Source organism: Paramacrobiotus metropolitanus, unplaced genomic scaffold (assembly GCF_019649055.1).
Source record: "Paramacrobiotus metropolitanus isolate TYO unplaced genomic scaffold, Prichtersi_v1.0 Parri_scaffold0000178, whole genome shotgun sequence".
Classification (NCBI taxonomy): Eukaryota; Metazoa; Tardigrada; class Eutardigrada; order Parachela; family Macrobiotidae; genus Paramacrobiotus; species Paramacrobiotus metropolitanus.
The window spans coordinates 148,163-169,748 of NW_026570398.1; the positions used below are offsets into that span (position 1 = coordinate 148,163).

The 21,586-nt window shown below is 44.8% G+C and overlaps 1 protein-coding gene and 1 long non-coding RNA gene across 2 annotated transcripts; both read right to left on the reverse strand.

The window, feature by feature from the left end:
- Positions 1–3,546: 3,546 nt before the first annotated feature.
- On the reverse strand, positions 3,547–4,653 carry LOC129600473 (uncharacterized). Its single transcript, XM_055499004.1, has 3 exons — positions 4,399–4,653; positions 4,151–4,310; positions 3,547–3,977 (listed from the first exon to the last, which is right to left on the reverse strand). The coding sequence occupies exons 1-3, from the start codon at positions 4,651–4,653 to the stop codon at positions 3,559–3,561; spliced, it is 834 nt and encodes a 277-aa protein (XP_055354979.1). The 3' UTR covers positions 3,547–3,558.
- A 10,243-nt stretch (positions 4,654–14,896) lies between these two features.
- On the reverse strand, positions 14,897–16,888 carry LOC129600459 (uncharacterized). The gene is made up of 3 exons (XR_008692052.1): positions 16,643–16,888; positions 15,338–16,447; positions 14,897–15,251 (listed from the first exon to the last, which is right to left on the reverse strand). It is a non-coding gene; the product is annotated as an uncharacterized LOC129600459 (long non-coding RNA).
- Positions 16,889–21,586: the final 4,698 nt, after the last annotated feature.

A 21,586-nucleotide genomic window follows, 5' to 3' on the forward strand; every position in this document is an offset into this window, starting at 1 on the left:
TGCCGCCATGAAATCAACGACGGTACACTTGCTGGTGGCGAGGTCACCCCGTTCAAAGCGCATCACCAGATTTGGTAAGCGCAGATCGTCCGGCCGATGCATCGGGCACGCCGTATGGTGAATGTCATTTGTGCCAGTTTCCATCATGAGTTCCAGGCGTCGGCCTACCAAGTAGACTGCGTTTACGTGAATCCCGGAATTGCGCTTCTTCACGAAATGCAGGATATCGACAATCTGACGGTAATCGCCGGCATCCAGTCGTCCATGCCGCGTCACCACTATAAGCCGTTTTGTCGTTGGGCCCAGACACTTGAAAATGGGAGCCAGCAGCATGTAGGTTAGCACACCACCTTTTGGAAAATCCCCGCCCAGTTCGTGTAATCAGGAGATTCGTGGTCAGCTGCGGCGCTTGTAAGATGTTGTTCCATGTGTAGCACACGGTGCGCCGTTCAGTTTGCTTTAATGCATCCAAATAAGAAAACACCTCCAGCAACAGGTCAACTGTTAATGCGCTAATGTCACACGAATTCTCGATAAAGTCAGGTTTTGTCATCGTTGTTGCCGTCATCCGTGAAAGAAATGCAATCAGTTCCTTTTCGAACAGTTCTGGATCTATCTGCACATGCGGAAATTTATCAGATTCTTAGAGTAAGCAGTACACAGTCAACGGCTACGAGAACGGTTCCATTCTTTTACTGTCGATTCAGCCTTTCTTGCTCTTAGAATTATTCGGCTGACATGTGCCGCTTACTCGAATGTAATTTATGAACACCAACGAAGGTTACCGGCAGGCTACCGATCACTTCGGCTGTATAGATTTCGGCCTCATCCACTCCGGCCACGGTAGATCTCTGCTTAGGCATGTGAAAACACGAGAAAAAATAGCACAAGAAGTAACAACATAAGAAAACTTTAGAACTTAAAAAAGCAGAATAACTTGGTACACGAATATAGACGCCGAAATGAGCGATGGCCAAATTGAGCGCTGGCCGAACCGGAATGACCATTAACTGGAGCCGGAATGACCCCTGACCGAAGTGATCGCACGCGGCCGCAATGTAACGCAGCCCATGTGATCGGATGCATACCTGGAGAATGTTCTTCGTGAAGTACCGTTAGTTATCGAATTCTAAGACCTGGGTCACAAATATTTCGAACGCCTCACAGAGGGGCAAAATTAAAATCCTATCTACTGCGCCCTGGCAGTTCTCAGTGTCAGTTGCCGCCCAACCGGTTTACGAACTATGCTTGCGAACCAAATCTAATTCGCGTCTCATATTCGCGGTTACACTTATACGGACAGAAGTAATTACGGAGGCGGACTAAGAATGATAAAAGCACAAGGGACAATCAAGGAACATAGAAAGTTTCTTTACCGCAAACGGTTCCTGCTGAAGAATGTACCACAAGTTTCCATCGGTAATACCCACGCAGCCCGCCTTCCATTTCCCATCTACCAACCATTTTTCACTGTTTAAGCGCTTGAGCAGGTCTTTGCTGGATGTTGAACAATTGTAAAGATGACTCGGTAAAAACACGCATATCTTTACATATCTCCGCTGGGTCACGCGTTCGGGATCCTTACCGTAGCAGATTACGGCTGAAATAGTCGAAAGCAACAAGGAAATCAGACACGCTGTGATTCTTTCAAGACTTACGTACTCCGCTTACTTAAAACTGCATTTCGCCAGGCGATATTGCCTGTGCAAAAACCTAACTGAAAGTGCGTATTATCATGCAGTGTGCAGTGAAGTAGGCGGGCGCATAACAGATTAACTATGCGCTATGAAATTTCCAGACGCATAGCACTTTCGAACATAAAACTATGTCACATGTGATATTATGTAGTGTGAGTACAGGGCCGCACCTCTTCCGAAGCAGGAATATGCATTTGGAACTGTTTGACCGATGCTGGTCCACCACATCCTGGGCGTTGCCCAGTGAGTCCGGTTCAATGGGAAAACGTCCGTGCGACAACAGCATTCTGCATTCCACCATTGCACCACAACCATATCATACATACGGTAACTGCCGGCATCCGTAAAATACAGTATTTCGGCTGGGAACCACGTCCACGGTCTGGTTGGCGTCTCGCGTGTTAGCACCTCGATAGGAATGGGCAAACGGCGATACCGAAAAATGTCCGCCAGGTCGTTCTCGTCCTGTGGAAGTGGGAACAGGAAAAGTTGGTTGAACGACGCTAGCTCGCGACGTTGGTTGGGACAGAGGAAGTCGATAACGAGGCCCGTGTCCGCCACATCCACTACATGTCCGTAGCGAAGAAGGCCGTCGTCTCCCAAAACATCGACACGGTTCCAGCGGGACACTACATTCGACATGGCTGATGATACGGTTGATGATGATAATCACCGGGGCGGCACGAAAACTCTGGATAGTTATCTAATATTAATGACAGCAAATGCACGATGTACCGTATTCTCAAATTATTTACTAAGTCATGAGCGCGCAAACAGCCGTGACAGGAGAAAACTGGGGAAAATATTAATTTCAGATACTTTGACTCGAGTGTGAGTACTGGCGAAATAAATGTTGCTGATTGGGCTTTAAAGATGTTCGTTTAACTGCGCTAAATCGCTTGCGTTGTTGATCTTTTATTTAAGAGTCCAAATCACTATTTTGACTATATTCTCAGAAGAATGTTTTCGTTTGCATCATTCTTGGCAGTTCTCGTTTGCCGAATTTCTGTCAACCGTTATATTAACGGCCGAGATTAGAGGAAATTGTGTAAGCACACAGTGAATTTTAGATTTTCCTTCGAAATCAGTTTTATTACGAGTAGGGTTGTTAATGGTGCGATTTGGTGCGGTGCAGTGAAGTCACGGTGCAACTTCTAAGTAAAACCGCACCACAGACAACGGTGGATCTACAAAATTTTCACCGCCGGTGCGGTGCGGACATGGAAATTCCACCGCGGTGCATTTCACCGCATCGCACCGCACCGGACCGGACCGGTGTGCACCGTTCACAACCAATTCGGTGCGCACCGGTAAAGTTTGTAAAGATAGACTTTTATTACTTTTCGCGAGGCGCACGCTGACTTGTTAACTCAGTACAACTAACGTTATTGAATATAAACAGCAACACAGGAGAAGAGGCTACAGTAAAACAATTTCCTCTAATTTTTCGTGATCCGGTATTGTACCCATCCCGCACATGGCACTGGCAGTTGCCTCTTTGGATCTGGATGGAAATCCGCTGCCGGAATTCTTTCGCGCGTGGTTGTCCTGTCTATCCAAGTGCGACGGGGAAATGCGTTATGTGTTATGGGCACGATCCCCGAGCAGGATAGCATTGAAGAAGTGTTTTCGTTATGAATTTTGTTTTAGTACTCAGTATGTACTTGTATGTGATGCTTATTAAAAGTAAGAACGTCCTGTAGCGATTGCGATAAGTATCCTGCTTCATCAACCAGCTTTTTTATTCCATTTCCCCAAGTTTGTAATGTATTTGGTACAAAAACAGTACTAGTAAATTTGTAACAAAATAAAAATTCTCAGTTTTTGTCGAACTGCTCCTGATATTTGTACGAAAATCTCGTCATTCCTCCTCCAGAACGATCACTTGCTGACAACTCGACAAAACTGTATGCCAAGATTTCAAGCACATCACTGCCTGCACCGCGTCAGACAGCAGACGATTTCTCTCTTTTGTAACGAGCTTCCCACTTTTCGAAAACCAACGTTCTGACTCAACGGACGAAACGCAGCAACTGAAAAAATCTACCGCCATACGACTTAGTCCGCTGTAGTTCTTGCTGTTTCTTTTCCAATAGTCCAAGACGTCGCACTCAGGCTCAATCGCGCTGCCCAGGTAGCGGTCAACTTCGTTGCCGGTGGCAACAGAAGTTGTACTCATTCGGCTCAAAAATTTGGATCTGATTGATCCAGATGCCGCTGGTATGGCTGGCAGCGGTTGAACATCCGCTTCGTAAAAGGAGTAATACTTTTTCAGCAATTCTGAAATCATGTAAAATACTCGTAATTATTTACTGTGAACTTCAGCATCAATTTTGCTTATCATGCGGTTGTACTGGCAATCGTGCATAAAAGATACTGCGAAAAATGGCCAACATCCAGCGGAAGATTATTAGAACATCGTTACTGAGCCGGAAGTTACAAGGTTTACTTACCGGTAGCCTCTTTCCGCTTCTCGGCACTTTCATGGTTTTCGATTTTTACATATGGATCAAGCATCTGACCAACAAGAACAACTTCTTGATTCCATCCATCGCCTTCCATTGCTACCAGTTTATCTCTCATTTTTTCTGCGACATGTCGAATCCAAATTATCTAAAAATTTACAATTCAAGTTATGCTACACATAGACATATTATACGCTACATAAACGAGCAAATATATTATATCAACCAGCACATACCGCGTTAAAATTGTACTTGAACGATTCCAAATGAGTCTGCATTGTATGGAAACAGGGTTTCGCAAAATGGAACGTCGGGTAGTCGTTCCCGGAACAATCACGAGTGACCTGATCCAAAGGCTTCAGCAAATCGACCAGACATTTTACATCCTCCCACTCCAGTTCAGTCAAGATATTTTTCTGCACGTCGGCAGTAACATGTCTACTCAGGAAGCGTCCTAAATCGTTTCGTGCCGCATACGCTTCCTCCAGCATCTTCAGTTTGCTATTCCAACGTGTCTTAACGTCTAAAGACAATTTAGCGTCTCGTTGCTTCGTGAAGGCTCGATACTCCTTCTTGGCTTTTGGGCGCTTTACATATTTCACCATTTCTCGCACACGCTGAACTTGGCGTTCTTTATCCCAAAAGCAGACGTCCACCATATTATGGGTGATATGGCAAAGGCATCGAAGACGGAACTCAGGCACTGCAGACCGGAAACATTGGTATAATATGAACAGCGCGGCCAGAATGTCACAACGTAAAAGTTGCATACTGTAGCATAAATAATTTATTACTGCTATGCTTTACCAGTGTACCTCTGGCTTTTCCATTCCCGTCTGTTCGCTGCATTTGCAGCCAAAGAAACAGCTCTTCGCAGAAGGATTTCATTACATTCGCCCCGTCCACTGTAATTCCCAAGATCTTGTGCGCGATGCCATAGCCGTTTACAATTTGTGCGACAGCGGTCTTGAAGGTGTTGGTGTTATGCTCGATGACAGGATCTATAAAGTCCAGAAGTATTCGGACGATCTTGAATTCATCATTGACCCAATGTGCGGTAACGGCCATGAAAGATTCCTGGCTGACGGACGTCCACGCGTCGATGGTCAGACTGACTTTTCCGGGAGTTTCTTCCAGAACTTTTTTAATCTGAAATATTGATAGCTATGCACAATAATGGACTTCATATAACCTGTACGCCTATGGCACGGGTAGTACACGCTTAATTTTTTTGCCATGTGTTAGGTACAGTTTTTCCACGGTATGCCATAGTATCCTGTACGTATCCTCCAAATTGATTACTTTTTTGAATCACTACAGTATCCCACCGCATCTCTGAAGTGTTCTTTGTGCATCCAGAATGATGTAAGTTATGTGAATACTTGACGGATACATTAAGGATACGTTTTGATGCTGCAGGAACTGGTGACCTTTAAACGCGCATTCAATACGATACGAGAGAATGATACATTTAGGATACTGTGGGATACTGTGGTTTTCAAGATGATACGCATCCAAACATCACTTGTCTGTAGCATGTATACAGTATACGTAATTTGTTTGTAGTATGTACTTTGCAAGAAATGCAAATATGTTAACAAGATTCATGTGGGATACACAAAGAATAGTGCGGAGATGCGGATGGATACGATAACAATTAAACAGAAGTAAAAAAAATGTAACAATACACGAGGGAACAGAGAGATACGTAAAGGATACCGTGGGATACGGCGGGATACTTCCGATACGATCAAAAAGAGATTCATCGAAAATTTTAACGCGTACAAAGTTGTCAAGGTCTGAACCTGTTACTTCGATTCGATTTTCGCGGTGGAACAACAAGACATTGTACTGAACGTATCCCTGCTTACGTTTTCCAGCGCAAACTGTTCTTGTCTGTTTACGTTGGTCAATGACCGTAAGAAAACAACAGGAAGTTATTAAACGTTACTAACAAACTAAATGGCTACAATTATTACGCATTCTTTTTTACACGAAAAGTTTATACGCATTTACGTAGTGTTGTGAACTGACATACCTTAAGTTTCGTGGTGCTGTACTCATCCAGGATGGCCTTTTTCAAAGTTTGGCGGCAAGGAATCTCGTAAACCGGGTTCAGCTCACGAAACAGTTCAACCAGTTCGTCCAGATCAGTGATACGAAAGGACAAATTGGCTGCGAGTATCAGCTTCCGAAGCAGTCCATCAATACGCTTTTGCTTCTTCTGGTCCAGTTTCGGCTTTCCCAGAAAACTTTCGGGTAAACCACGTTTCTGCCCTTTCGTATCAGTGGCTAGCTTGCTGCTGTGTTCTTTTTTTACGTGCGCCCATAACGCTGAAGTGGAATTCGTATCCTTGTAAAAGTTTGCACAATAACGGCAGACGAATTTCTTTTTAGCTGTATCGTGAGTGAAATGGCTCCATATGTGTCCTGTTTCCCAGTGCACCGACAATGACCACTCAACCGGATCGTCTAGGCAGGCTGTAATGTTAATGACCTAGATGGTCGTTTTCATGTTAATGAAGAATTGCTGTAAAAAGGGTATAATTATGTATATCTATGATATAACTATATCTGAGATAATGATGTATTGCGGATACAGTAATTCGACTGAAAATTAACTCCACTGAATACTTGCTCAGCATCCGCCCGCATTTCATACCTGCATTTATACCGTCGATGTGACGGTTCTGGCATTTCCAGGAAAAGCTATTAATAGAAGCAACGCTCACAAAATTTGTAATTCGTAATGGTGCTAAGTCTAACATTTAGACGCAAGCGCGGCCAGCACGCGAAGATTATTTCTATGCCGTCAGCAATATAAAATAAGCACTATCACTCATTGGCGGGTTTAGGCGTTTAGTTATTTTTTGACTCAGAACTTTTCGTTTTACACTTAAATGAAGTCGGATCGCAAAACTAATACATATTCGGAATCGAGGAATTTTTTCTGATACAGAAACCATTTAAAAAAATAGAATTTTCGTTTCGTGACAATTTGTATAGGCCGCTAACATGCACTCGGGGCCTTCAAAAATTGTATGCAGCTTGCTCGGTGTTTGGTGCCGTCAGCGCCGCCTCCGGGATATCCGACATCGCGGTGTCCAAATCATCGATCCCACCGATTTGCCAAACGGGAGCGCTAACTACCAGCTCAGGCACTACATCCTACCTATATGCACCGCACTAAACCGATAAAAGAACACCTTCTCGCTCTTTTCGACTGGGTGCGCCACTTATAGCTCGGGAGCTGTAAGTAACCTTAGATCGATCACCACGTGCCTTCTTTCGTTAAACGTGCGAATACAGATGCAATCTAACAAATACAAAAGAGACATTACAATCATTATAAATTTAACAACCAGCGGAAACATGCGGCGGAAGCACAGAGAACATTTGATCTAAATTAGCCGAGGCTGGTGCCGTTCCCAGGATGGATGCCGCATTTCCACGTTGGATTTCGATGCTGAATCACTGGCGCAGATATTCCGTTGCACGTTTCACCAGGTTATTCACAAATATACGTAGTATTGCTGGGACATTGCCGCTCTACATTAGTAATTTAGTGCGGACAGACAGAGTCAGTCCTGATTTCAGTTCCGCTCTACAATAGTGCACACTGACTCTGCCTGTGTGCACTATTGTAGAGCGGGAATGGCTGGGAGTATGCAGCGATTGCGATCTGTGTGATGAATGTGTATTCAACTTGACTACGGTCAAGAAAGAGCGACAAAACTGCTACTCTTCTTCCCGCGGCTATGCCGGACTAATAGGACAGGCAGAGGTGTGTACGTAGCCTGGCTGGACTGTTCACTGACCAGTCCTCTTCTTCCCCACTAGCGAGGAAAACACTATCGATCCATAATCTGCCAAACTGAAAGGACAGGAATGCGCTATTTGGATTACTGTAGTGGCATTCTCTGTGTCAAGTGTACCATTGATAGACTGGGAGCATGCCGCTGAAAGTGTAGCTGCATGGATCGTGCCATTTCAGTTTGGCTGACACCATTGTACGTACAGAGTACATTGTGTGTATGTGATAACTGCAACTGATCGGAAGAAATAGCGTTGAAACAAGAGATTATTTTCGTGGGACCTTTTGTATTTAGATGTTAAAAACTTGGAAAGGTACCGTTAAACAGTCTGCTCACATCAATTATCTATACGCTCCGCTTATTCTGGATAATCAAATTTATTCCAACGTATAAAACGAGGAAAATAAGGCTGAAGAATTATCTCGAATAGTTGTGGGAAAGGAAGCTGGAAGAGAAAGGGGCCTGAGCTATGACTGCAGATGTGGGCGAATATTTTCCGAATTCCAGATTTAAATATTGGAGCCGTGGTGTGGAGACCTGTTTTAGAAAGGCGTCCAGATTTTTTCCTCGGTGTGGAAATCACTTCGGGCCAGGTGGTCAAACATGCTGTAAGCATTTTAGCCCTCGTTGCAAAACTGTCCAGAACCGGGCAGGGACTCACGATACTTTGCTAATAATTTGTAACCACTGAATATAAAATTACCCAAAGTACCCAGCGCCGGAAGTATTATCGTCAAGCTTTTGTCCTTGTTGGGCCGAAATCTTAGGATCACCCATTATATACGCGCTCACACACGCAGTCGTGTATCAACTCAGCAGGTTGCCCGCCGTGTGGCGCAGCAGGTAGTCACGATCAGAATTGTATTCGAAAAATGTTTTTGTAATTAATGAAATTAATTAATTCATTCTGCAGCACTGCGTGGAGGCGTATCTAGCTGGTGTGGGAAATTCAGTGCAGGCTATAGCCGCCCATTACGCCAGTAATCCCACTGTAGGTGACAGCTCGACGCCAAAACCATCCATGGGGGCAAGGATTGCTGCAATACCGGCAGTAAGCTTTTATTTAATCTTGTTGTCCATCTTATTCCTGTTTCGTATGTTTGTTTGCCACGTGATAGCTGCAAGACTGCAACAACTGAAGTATTACGAAACGATTTTTCTCTGATTAAGCAAAAACGTTTGTTTCCAATAAAAATTCTTTCAATTTCTGTTGTCATTCGTTGTTTGGAATATATATGGTCTAACTAATCACTATTTCTATTTTCCAGCAACCAAAATGGCATCCATGCTTACGATTTGGCGCCCAACAACTATCGAAATTATTGGTCCGGATTAAAATCAGATTGGCGGAAGCTGGTCGTAAAACAATTCTCTCTTTATCTGCATGGAATTCAAAATTTAAAAACTGGGCGAAAGATGAGAGATGAGCCTAAAGGCACCGGTCTGCCTAGAAGTAGAGGCTACGATTTTTTGGAGAACGATTACACTTCCTCGTATAGTTTAGCTTGTTTGTTTTTCAGTCATCCATTGCATTACAATGTTTTGATACTTTCACTTTCCACGACACGATTCGAGTCATGTCAGCTGAGGAAGAGCTACAGCTCACCAGAAAAGTTGTATTTCGGCGCACATTCAGCAAAGACTGAGACTTGTACCACTGAGTATGATAAAATTTGTAATACCGTAGTTTAATAAATTTTTGTATTCCGATAAGTATCACTAAGCACAGCCCTGGGCAGCCAAGTTGGGGCAGTAATAAAAATTCCCCAGCTTTCACCATTGCAATCGAATATATTTGTTTTACTTTTGCGTTATACCTCTTGGTCCAGAGTATCTTTGTAACCGTGTTTCTATGCAAAAAGTTAAAGGTCAAGAAGTGAGAGCTAAAATTTTAATTTCATTTTTTTCACAAAATCCGCGTTGCTTATTAAGAAATAATCACGTCCATTCGATAATGCTTTTAAAATAGTTTAAGCTTGAGACCGGCAAAAGTAGTATGGCGATTTACTAATGGTCTCTTTCTTGCTTCCGTTTTATCACTCACGTCGTGCCTAAAGCGTCCAGTACGCTAAGCAACCCTGTTCTTCTATCCCGGCTATTTAACATACAAGCCTATGGGAGAAAGATTAGTTTCGAATGCCCCTCTCCCACTGATCGCGCAAGGATGCTCTGTTTACCCGTAACAGAGACCTTCTGGACCACTCAACAGTTCCCAAAAAGGTCCAGAGAAAAATAGCGGCTGGTGGTTTTATGGGAGGTGCATTTATAAGCCCCCTAAAAATGGCCACTACCCCAACTCCTTAATTGCCCCTTGGCTCCTTACAGGCACGCCGAAAGATTTCAGTTTTAACACTGCTGGATGCGCGATAAAAAGTTTCACTAAAAAAGTGTAAAAATAAAAGCGAAATCGTATATGGGAATATTTGTAATTTATTTTACAAAACAGCACCAACTTGGCTGCCCAGGGCTGTATTTGTAATTCAAAGTAAGTATGGAAGAACGTTCGGTGACGTGAACGCGCGCACATAAAAAATGTCAACCATCGACGCATCAGAGATACCGATCTTTTACAACGCTGCTCGCGATTATGGCAGTTACACCATGCGCACTTCAACCTCCGCATGGCTATCAGTCAGATACATAGATAAATCCTGTTTCAATTTTTGCTGGTCTGCAGCCCTCTGCGTCCTGCTTTACTAAATTTCACATGAACTGTTCTTATAGAGTTATGATCATAAAAAATATTACAAAGCCAACGTTAGCCGTTAGGTACCACAAACGTTACCACATTTCTGAAAGCAGAAATTTTTTTTTGAATAAAGTCAGAAAGTTGGGAAAAGTAAAGGGATTGGGGGAATAAAAGTGAAGCTAAAGCCAGAAGTGTATTCTTCCTTGACCTTTTCACCAGTCAGCTTATTGAAGCAGACCATAGGGTGTTCTCGTCCTAACGCCAGTGTGCCAAAAACAACTTTATAACAACGTCCCAAACGTTGCTAAAAATTACCGAAATGCAATTCCATTACAGTGTATATAAACACTGACTACAGTCATTGAAGACACAAGTAAAATCTGTTTCCGGTTGGTATCACTGGCCGGCACTAATACTATTGACATTAACGGAACAAGTACAACTAAAAGCTCTGGTGATAACCCTAGCCCAGGTGAAAACAGGCTGGAAGTGTCTTTCTCTTGCGGGTGTACATTTTCAAGGGTAAAAGCACAGCGCCAAAGAAGTTTACCGGGTCTGCTGGTCCAGGCGACATTAGCATAGGTACTTGGAAATGCGCCACGTAGGATGCGACATGCACTCCTAAATTATTCTCCGAGTAACAATTTACCTAAACCTTTGCAATCATCACAACTTAAATAAAGGGTGCCTGTAATAAACAGAGTGCCGGGAGGGGTGCCTGTAAGGGTACCTTAATTTATCATGCCATGCGGCATCCAACACTTTCGTATTTACAAATTGGTTTCTACTCCGACAAAGGCCTTGCGCGCTGCAGTGCTGAGTTTTCTGCAAATAACTGATTCAGAAGAACCAAAGTTGCGTTTACTTTCAATTAGGTGATAATGGATCTGTCGACCTATATTTATACAAGCTTTTCCTGCAATATTTATACAGTTATATACATATGCTGTCCCGCTACGCTTCGGTCGTGCAGTGTCCGCAAAAAGCGAGTGCACTTTCCTAGTAATAATGGTCTAACGCTGTATTTACGATAAGCATTTGGCGTACTTGTAACTGTACTTCTTCGGCAGATTAAACCTCACAGGCGAATTTTTTAACGAACGCGTTGGTGACCTTTAAGAAAGTTCTGCTTTGTACTGACATACTGATTAAACACCAGGGCGTGCCCGCTGCAGTGCCGCCATTCGGTAAAACGATACCCAACAACAGACTTGTCGGAAAACCACTAAACCAACCAAATAACTGGTAAGTCGCTAACATACGTCGAACAGTAAGGGGGTTTGATTCCCTTAATCATTCTTGCGAGTTTTCTTACTTTCCGGTACTGTCCTGTATGATTGTAGTTTATTTATGATATTGTTGTGCCTCGTCGCGCTCTATGTAGTGTGTCGCGTCCCGTAGCGATTTCACATCACTGCTGTCGCGCAACAAGATCTTGGTACCGATTGAGTCAGTCCTAATTTTTCAGCAACAAATCATCTTGCCGGACGGAGAGTTGTCCCGGGATATCATCGGGACATCAGGTACCTGATCGACCCGCATAACACGGTGGCCCAGAGCATTATGATTCGACATCGGAAAACGTTTGCTTTTTTTTCGGAGAACAAATTACACACCTAGTCGAACCCATTCGGAAACATTATTTTAATTCTCCCTTCAGAACGAAGCTTATTGACTGGAAAATCTCGCGGCCTGAAGAGCCAGTCACAGGGGAACCTTGTTTTAAAATGACAAAGCGAGGTTTTATCGAAGGGATAGTAGCCATGTCGATTGTTGGCGCTGCCGGGGTTACCGGAGGAGTTTTCTTGGTTCTATGGTTTTTTCAGAATGATAATCCGAATACCTGTGCCGCAGCGCTACTATGTCTGACTCTTTTTGGTGCGTTGCCCCTGGCTTTCGCGGTATTCTGGACCATTGAGGTTTGCTCCGGACATGTTCTGCCAGCATCGAAAGAAGATTCTTTCGAAATGGGACACGTGAAGGCAGACCCCGCACTACCGAAACGTCTTAAACTGCGTGCTCGTCGCTTTTCCCGTCAGGCTACCAAGGGAGTACGCTGGAAAGACTGCCAGTCCGTGAGTTCAACAATTCCTGAGCCCAAACCCGTCGGGTCTGTACCGTGCATCGCATCTAGCGGTTTAATTTCGTCGGATCCTGCACCCCAGCTTGCGGTCGCAGCGGAAGGTATGAGAACTACCATGTACCAGAGCGGTAGTATGATTTAATCTGCATTGAGAGTTATTGTCATCCAGTTTCAAGCCTACTGTTTTGCTTAAACTTTTCTACCTAGTTGTTTAATGCACACAATCTTGCGTCTGTAATCGCAACGCCGACCTGTCACAACCGCCACCTTTAAATTATTTGTACTGCAGTTAATTTGGTAGCTATAAAGCCTGTACTGGAGGAAGCAGCAAATGAGGTCGATCCGTCGGTTCTGCATGACAAAAGCAAAGGAATGTCGACCGTGACCACCATGGTCAGTTGAGCGTTGTTCTCATTGTATATTTCAGTAACACTAACTTGTGTAATAGTGGGTTTTAATAATATAAAGAAGACACGAGAGACTGACCGTACTGTATCTTTATTGATGGTACATGATGACTGTACGCAGATGGTACAATGCTAGCATGCATACAGATGACTAGAGATCTCTATGTAGATGACATGTAGATGACTGTCTGTAGATGGTACAACAGTGCACAGCTTATATAGCTAAAGAGAGATGGAAGTAGACGTGAATACCTAGCGGGTATCCCGGGTCGCATAAGCGCCGGTCATAGACCTATATGCTAAGTCCGCTTAGATCGTGCGGCGTGTGATCACAAAATGATCACATCACATTTTTCATATGACACTTGCTATCAGTGTTGCTTACAGATTTATGATCACATCATCAAAGCCGGAGAAGAGGTGTCCAAGTCCGACATCTTCCATGAACTGAACCAGTCTTCTCCGGAAGGCATAGAGTAAGCGCTCAAGGCACGGCGCATCGTCCATATGTAATGGTTTCAAACCATTTTGTCCGGACTTGAATGGAGTAATATTTATTCGACAGGATCGGAATTTGTTTCACTAATAGTTTTTTTTTGTTAAGTTTTCAGATATATTACTGAAACTGCTTAATTATTCAAGCGATTTGCCAGTGAGGTATAAAAATTATTTCGCTGCAGGAAAGCCTTAGACTCCCTTGAAAAGGCGGAGTTTATTCGGAAGACCGGCGAGGCCAGATATCGTCTGTTCGATTCAGAATGAAGCGTGTGTGGGAAATTTACATCACCAGCATTTGCTGTCCTTCCTGAATCCTGCAACGTTGCTATATTAGGGTTTTCAAGGAAGGGTTTCCACTGCGCCTCCCCATGTTTTGTGGTTTGCAGCTCCATATGGTTTGCCAACCATCGCGCCTTCATTTTTTTGCGGTAATGGGGTTGTTTTTCTTTTGTAAGCACAGTACCACTTCGAGAGCTGTAGACGTACAACTAGTTGCTCGGTACATGGTAAAGCTTCCAAGTCAGCTAAATTTTATTTCTCCATCTGCAGATGATCTGTCGGCTTAGCAGCCCTTTTACATATTCCTGCGTGTTAATTTAGGAAAAAAAATTTTCTGCTCTCGGGCCATGAGGACATCTTCTAAGACTCAAGCAAAAATCTCGGCCACAGATCAACTCAACCACAGCATGCGGAAGAGACTAGAAGACACTACGATTACTGGTCGTAAACTGGTAACAGTTTACGATCACCAAATTAAGAAATGGTTTCACTGAGCACAAAGAGATTAACAAGCCAGCAAACGGCTAAGTTTGGGTCCTGCGCACCACGCTTACTGCTTGCGTTGTAGCCGTAAGTCAGTAACAACTACGAAGGACAGAAATGAGTGGGCGCTTAAGCCGGCTTTGGAATACCGACGCTTGTACCGCTGGGTGTTTGAGTGCTATAATTTATTATCTCAAAGCTTCAACCTCCACTGTATTGGTTGTAGGGCCGGCCAAAACTTCCAACAAGTAAGGGCCACTACCATGCTGTTGTATCTCTGAAAACTCAGCGGAGCGCACTTATCAGTGCAGTCTGTCATCATCGCAAAAACGGTGTTGTTCAACAACGATTTGGTCTTGATTCACCACTGCATCAGAACGGGTACGTATTTTTACCATATTTTTTATATACAGGAAGCAAAAAGGTTGCTTGCAACAAAATGCAGCATATTGCTAAGCCAAAAAAGTGTTTTTAGTGCATACTGACGTCACATAAATTCCCAGGAAAAACTGTCCTGGGGATCTTATCAACCGGTATAAGAGGCGCTGACTTACTAAACTAAAGCAGAAAATTATGTAGCGAATCAATTAAAATCTGTACATACAATCTAAAGATATGCCAAAAATGCGCGCAGTGTTAACGATAGCAAAAACCCAAGAGCAACCAACCGCCAGATTGGGATTATTGAGCCGTATCCTTTTCCAGCTCCACGAGAAAGTGCCGGGTGATGCGTCTGCCTGCACCAGTTGCAAGCCTTCCATGCGTCCACGCACCACTGCTTCCCGCGAAAATGCGCCGACGCCCGCGAATTGGCCGTCTGCGTCGCGCACAGAGTCTGCAAACACAATCACGACTGACAGATATCTTTCACAAGTGGGAGATTTGTTTGTAAGCAAAAATCCTAACTTTAAGATGATTTACTCGAACATTTTGCATCCATTTCAGTCCTTCCCGAAGTCTGCGCAGTTCTTCCTCCGTCCGTGCAGGCAGCGTGACTTCCAGTGTATCCCGAAAAGGGTAGCGGATATCCCGGCCTTGCGAGAATCGCGCTGCGGGAATTTTCACCGCAATAGGATATCCACACGATCGCGTGAATCCCGGGTAAAGAAGAGCAGCATACACCACACGCACGATGCAATTGGCCAAGTGGACGGTTTCGCAAGGAAGACTGCCGCACACCGCAAAAAACTCGTCTAACGGATAATAGCTACGAATTTCGTCCGATATAGTTTTGGAAGGATCCGGCTGGCACACTTCCGTTTACGTAGGTTCAACACCCCAGCTGATATGCAGGTTCGGTTCGCAACGGCTGAGCAATAGACTGCACAGACGGATTCCGGGACGCTGCTGCGCCACATAGTGAATCAGGTCAAACACGCGCACCCGCCAGTTTCTACCGTCAATTACAATGGTCGTGTGCCACGGTCCAAGCGTTTGTACACCCTCGCCAACCAGAAGAAATCCGCGAATCGGTCCTTGAAAATTGAACAATCCCCAATCAGAATACAGCTGCGCAGCACTGGCGCTTCCCTGTCGTGTTCCACGCCGTGCATTCCATGGGCACGTCCATTTGCGTCACCGTGCCCAGGTCCGAAAACACTTTCAGCTATAATACTACCGACAGCGCCGTATTAGCGTTATTTTATGCCACTTTATGGGATATCTGAGACAATATTCCCACGTGGACCTAGCTCAGTAAGCCGTCGAGAAATGTCGGTTGATCGATGAGGTCTCGCACAGACGCTATCACCGGCAATCAGCAAGTAATCCAGATTGTGCATCGTGCACAACCTGCAAACAATCGGAAACAAAAACACGAAAAACATGAAGAAAAAATTGGTTTTCTAAAAAGTCCATATCGCTGAAAGATTTCTAGTGACAGCTACAAAATTGTATTTTAATCAGATCTTCGAAAAGAAAAACTCTGTTCACGGGCGGACTGAACAAGACGTTTCGTGATTCCCCTTCCGTGATCATCTGCGAGATTAAATCCGAGTCCGCAGCGGCGTTTTTCCCCAACATAATATCCATCTACGAACGACAGACACCATTAAAGTAAAAATGATCCGATTCCACCAAAACTGCAGAAACATGGTATTGCTTACGTAGAACACGTGGTTATGTGCAAATGGTCTTTAACCGAAGCAAAACTGTCTTTAATTTTTAGAAAAACTGGAAATTACGAAAATATAGAAAACCAGTATTACGGTTTATCCCTGTACAAACCTCGACTGGCTCATCCTTCATCTTCAGTTCTTCCAAGACAAATTCCTTCATGTCTGCAACGCTAACGACCTCGGGATCCGCCGTAAGCATCAAGCAGTAGGAACCGCCGACGGCAAAGCACCAGAAGGCTGCAAATTCAGTGCTTCCTGTACAGACAGCACAAGAACGGACCCACACACTCCCGTTTCCGCTTTTCTCCGCGCTCTTTTCGTCGTCGTGCGCTTGTCCTGGAACCACACTTGCAAGCGCTTTCTCTATTAATGCCACTTTCTACAATCAATTCCGCAATACGCTGAAACTCCGGGTGTATAGGTCCGTTCAGCCGATCACGCAGCATTATGGTGAGTCGTGCTGAATGTAAGCATGGTAAGTTCGAAATCGCGCTTCAACATGCACGAGGCGGCAGCTATATATTAAAAATCACTGATTGCAAGTCAGTGGCGCAATCACTGGGTTTAAATCTCTGATTTCATCGACGATTGACAATCATTGTTTCGAGATCACTGATCCAAAATCAGTGATTTCCGATTCAGTTCGCCCTGAAACCCATGAATCATGAAGCGAACATCATTGAATTGACTGAACATAAATCATACTGAACTTAAATCAGTTGGTTTTTGATAATTGATTGTGAATCAAACTTCAATAAATCGTTGACCTGCAACCTTCGATTTCAATTCAAGCAAACGAAAATCAACCTTTAAAATCACCAAAAACTGTGGCACGTTTGGCCATCCATACGAATTTGTACTTAATTTGCGGATAAAACATTAGCCACAAATCCGGTTTAATGTGCTGTACTAGTAACGGCCAGTCATATTCGCTCTCCATTCGTCTTCCGCTTTGCCCGCCAACGCGCAGCCCAATGAGCTGAATCCACACTCGCGTAATTACTGCTAAATCATTTTTGTCATTCGGTGACATACTCAACGGTTGAAGGCGAAAATCTAGTCTTGTATTTTGAATTTGTTGCTTTACTTACCGTTAAGTGTTACGGAACCGCTTACGTTGTCTGACAACGGACAATCTGGAACTCAAGTAAAAGTCATTTCCGCTAAATGAGATAGATAGCAGTGGTAGTAAAAGGGAAGTTAAAATTAATTTTTACACTTTGAAATTGCAGTAGCTGCCTAGAACCATCAACCGCAAACGGAGCACTCCAGTGTCAGCCATGGTCGACGCAGTTCACCTCAGCAACAGTGTGGATGTTCTGGGAGACGACAGCCTGCTGCGCTACGGGCGCGTGGTGGACGTGGCCAAGACCGGACTCTTCATCGACTTCCTCTGTCCCCAACGACGACGCGAGTTCACGCCGTTCAATCAGGTTTTCGTACGTGATGCATCACCTGCTGCTGCGCTTATCCATTCCCTTATGGCTCACCGCCACGGACCTCGCGGTTTGTCCAAACCTCCGGGTCTGACCAAACCTGTGGAACTGCTGATACGGGAGACTGCGTCCGGCCCATGGATGTGGTTACCGGCCGAAGTTCTTGACTTGTCGGACGGTGTTCCACACTCCCAGGATGACGTGGCCTTCGTTAAATGGTGGAATAAGGGACGCTGGTGCGTCGATATTTTCCCACGGAATCGGACTCGTCCCCGAACGGGGATGCAATGGTGGACGAAAATCGGTCGGCCGATTCCAGCGGCGTATTTGTCCGATTCCAGCGGCGTATTTGTCCGATTCCATGGAATCCGGGGGTCGCGAGAACGAGCCTCTGATTGTGCGCGAACGGGATTATCAAATGTGGAGCGTGCCGTTGCCCGATAATCACGACCGTCTTTCCGCCGAAGAATTGCTTAAACGCGTGAAAAGCGATACATGGGTGCTACTGAAAAAGCAGAGGATAGCGGCTTGCGTCAAGATCGCCAACGGACACTTGTGGTACATTGTTCCACGGGAAAGGGAAACGGATGACATGTCTTTCACGGTAAGAGTAGCGCTGAGACCACATTGCGACCAGGGAAAACTGCATGAAAGAGCTGATTTTTCGTCCAGTCCATGATGACCTTTTGACAACCACTGCAAGCGTGACTAAAGCGTTGCTCAGCTAAAACTTCAGAAAGAGATATCATGGTGGGAGTGTTGAAACATTTGGGTGGCTGGTATGGGAGCCGCGATTTCGGGTGCAAAATAGGCGCCCGCAATAGGGCGTTAGAGCTCTTCAACATACCGACTTATACAAGCATCCTATATCGGCTGCCTTTCAGTTTACTACTAGGTCACCGTTGTGAGATCGATGGTTTGCCCACACAGAAACCGTGCGTGCTGTCCACACAGAAATCGATGGTCTGCCCACACAACTTTCACACAGAAATCGTGTGCTTTGTCTACGACAAACTAAAATGGCTCGATTTTCTCTTAGATCCCATAAAGGATGACCTGTTTGGTATCAAAATTCTTGAAATTTTTTTGTCTTTCTTTTGAGATATCGCTTGGTGGTTTTCGTTGGGAAATGCGCCAGGAACAAGTGTTTGTATTCTTGCGCGTTTTCTGTTTATTGTTCATTTGGTCCTGGCCATTTATTTTTGTTGGTCATTCGGTCCTGGACCGGATGTAAGACAATCTAATGGTAGATCCAGAATAGATCCACAGACGGAGACAGAAACGGAATCTATCCCGTAGAAGTGAGCGATACGACCTGGATCGCGAACTATGCGGAAACACAAACGTCGCACCGTAAATCGCTGACTTTTCAATATTGAAAAGTCTGGAGAACAGAAAATCAACAATGATCGGCGCAGCTCGATCGTAAAGCGTGGAGCCCATTCAACAGTGTGTAACACTGTGCAGCACGTGCTATGCCGCGCCCACTAACACAACTCAAGCCAATCAAAAGAGACACAACACAGACACGTAATCCAGTGGCGTAGCGTTGCGGACGTGAACGCTAGTGAACCCCGCTCACATGCCTCTGGGGATGCCGAGCTCCTGTGAGGCTGGACACACTCGAATCCACGAAACGACGGTCGCCGGTGTCTGTGCGTGCTCAAGAACATCAAATTCTCTTAATCCATTTTATCACATCAATTCCGTAAGGCACAATTCCGTTTAATACAATGTGAAATAAAGAGATCCAATTATAAAATACTATCAAATCATTAGAACAGATCAACAGTAACAGATCAACAAAGTATTAATCAAATTGTAGACTAGGATCCTCCATTTCTGACTCGCAAAGGTCACAGGTCCTGTCCACCGTTTGCCGCACATTGGCCCATTCCGCTCTGTTGAGCAATCCTGCGCATCCATAATGCGACTTTTCATCACAATCCGCTTGAGAATCAGGTGCGTATCAAGTACGACTTAGGAATACTGCTTCAATCTTTGGAATATGGTGCGTATCATTCGTACGACTTCAAAATGAGATCCAATAAAGGTCATGGAGGGACGTCAATGAAGACAAGCGTAGTTCGCTTCCTCCCTAGTAAAGGTCATCCTTTGTTGAGATGATCCGTTGAGATGTGCGACTCATTTTGGGTAAATGGTCCCAAAGGTCATGCGACTTGAATTCCAATACGGTGACTCTTGTTGGGCAATTGATGATCCCAAAGGTCATCCGACTTTTCGTCAAACTTCCATTAAAGGTCATGGAGGAACTTAGCCAATTTTCTGCGGCTTTCAAGCACTTCTTTGCTTGCCTCCCTGGTAAAACTTGCAGTTTGACCTTTACGTCGCACATTCAACTTCAGTATGCCTCGAGCGGCCAGAGTGCCGGCAAGTTTACCGTAGCATCTCTGATGGGGCCGGCTAGTTACCGCATTAAGTTTACCCCATGAAATTTCCACCTTAAATCTTTTACTCTTGTTCGCCGCTTGTGGCTTACGTTATTACGAGAAATCCGGCTTGGTTACCGTAGTTTTTCTCGTTTTAATTTTAGCACTGAATTGCTTAAAAAGAGTGCCGGCATAGTTTACCGTAACAACTCTAATGAGGCCGGCTAGCTGCCGCATTAAGTTAACCTCATCAATATTCCACCTGTTGTCTTTCTCTTTTTCGCCGCTTGTGGCCCCGTTTCGTATTCAAGAGATCCGGCTTGATTACCGTAGTTTCTCTTGTGCATTTATAACACTGAGTCGCTTAGAGAGGAGGGCCGGCTAACTGCCGTAGCAACTCCCTTGGGGCCGGCTTTATAGACCGAATCAATTTCAACCCCAATAGATATTCCACATGATTTCTTTTAGGCAATTCTGTGCTATAAACGCTGCAAACAACAAATACACAAATACAGTTAATGTTAACATGTCACGTGTCACGCCCTTTATACAACACCATTTTCATCTTTGTGACGTACCGACAAATGCCGTAGACGTCCTTTTAATAGTGTGATCCTAACGATCAGCACTATTCCATTTCATTGGAATCGCCCTCGCCATCTCTCGGCGGGCGTTTCTTAACGCTTTCCGGTTGGTTTCGATCGGAAGTTCGGTCAACTGGTTCCGTCGAGTCAACTTCCATGACCTTTGTCGGGTCAACTTCGCGCTGGCCACGACCTTTACCTTGGCGACTTCGTTTAACCGCCTCAAGTCGATGGCGTGCGTCATTTTCTTCGAGTCGCAGTCTTCGGTTATCAGGGTCTTCCGCCAATCGACGCTGCACGTCGGCGAGATTATCCCGCAGCTGTTGGTTTCGTATGCCGCGTCGTCCCATCTGGTTAGGCGCACGGTCTGGGCGACGGTTACTTTTCTTCACCAAGAATTCATCAATGTAGGTTTCGATTCCGTCCACCGGTTCGACGTAGTCGCTTCCCAGAGAATCTTTGATCTTATTAATCCTTTCTTCTACTTGGGAGGCATGGCGCTGTATCAAGTTGCCCTTTTCCATTCGTGTCTTACACTTTTTCAGCGCCTTTCGAGCTGTGCGCTATGCTGATATGTTCCATCGGTTGTCCCAATTTAGCGACACAGAGCTCGGAAGAACGGTGGAATGTCGTCCTTCATAGT

Excerpts from the sequence above, each read along its gene's own strand:
- LOC129600473 (XM_055499004.1), bottom strand. The coding sequence starts at position 4,653 with ATGCTGGAGGAAGCGTATGCGGCACGAAACGATTTAGGACGCTTCCTG. Across the intron at positions 4,311-4,398 it reads TCAAGTACAATTTTAACGCG|ATAATTTGGATTCGACATGT; the intron begins GTATGTGCTGGT and ends GTAAATTTTTAG. Across the intron at positions 3,978-4,150 it reads GAAGCGGAAAGAGGCTACCG|AATTGCTGAAAAAGTATTAC; the intron begins GTAAGTAAACCT and ends ACATGATTTCAG.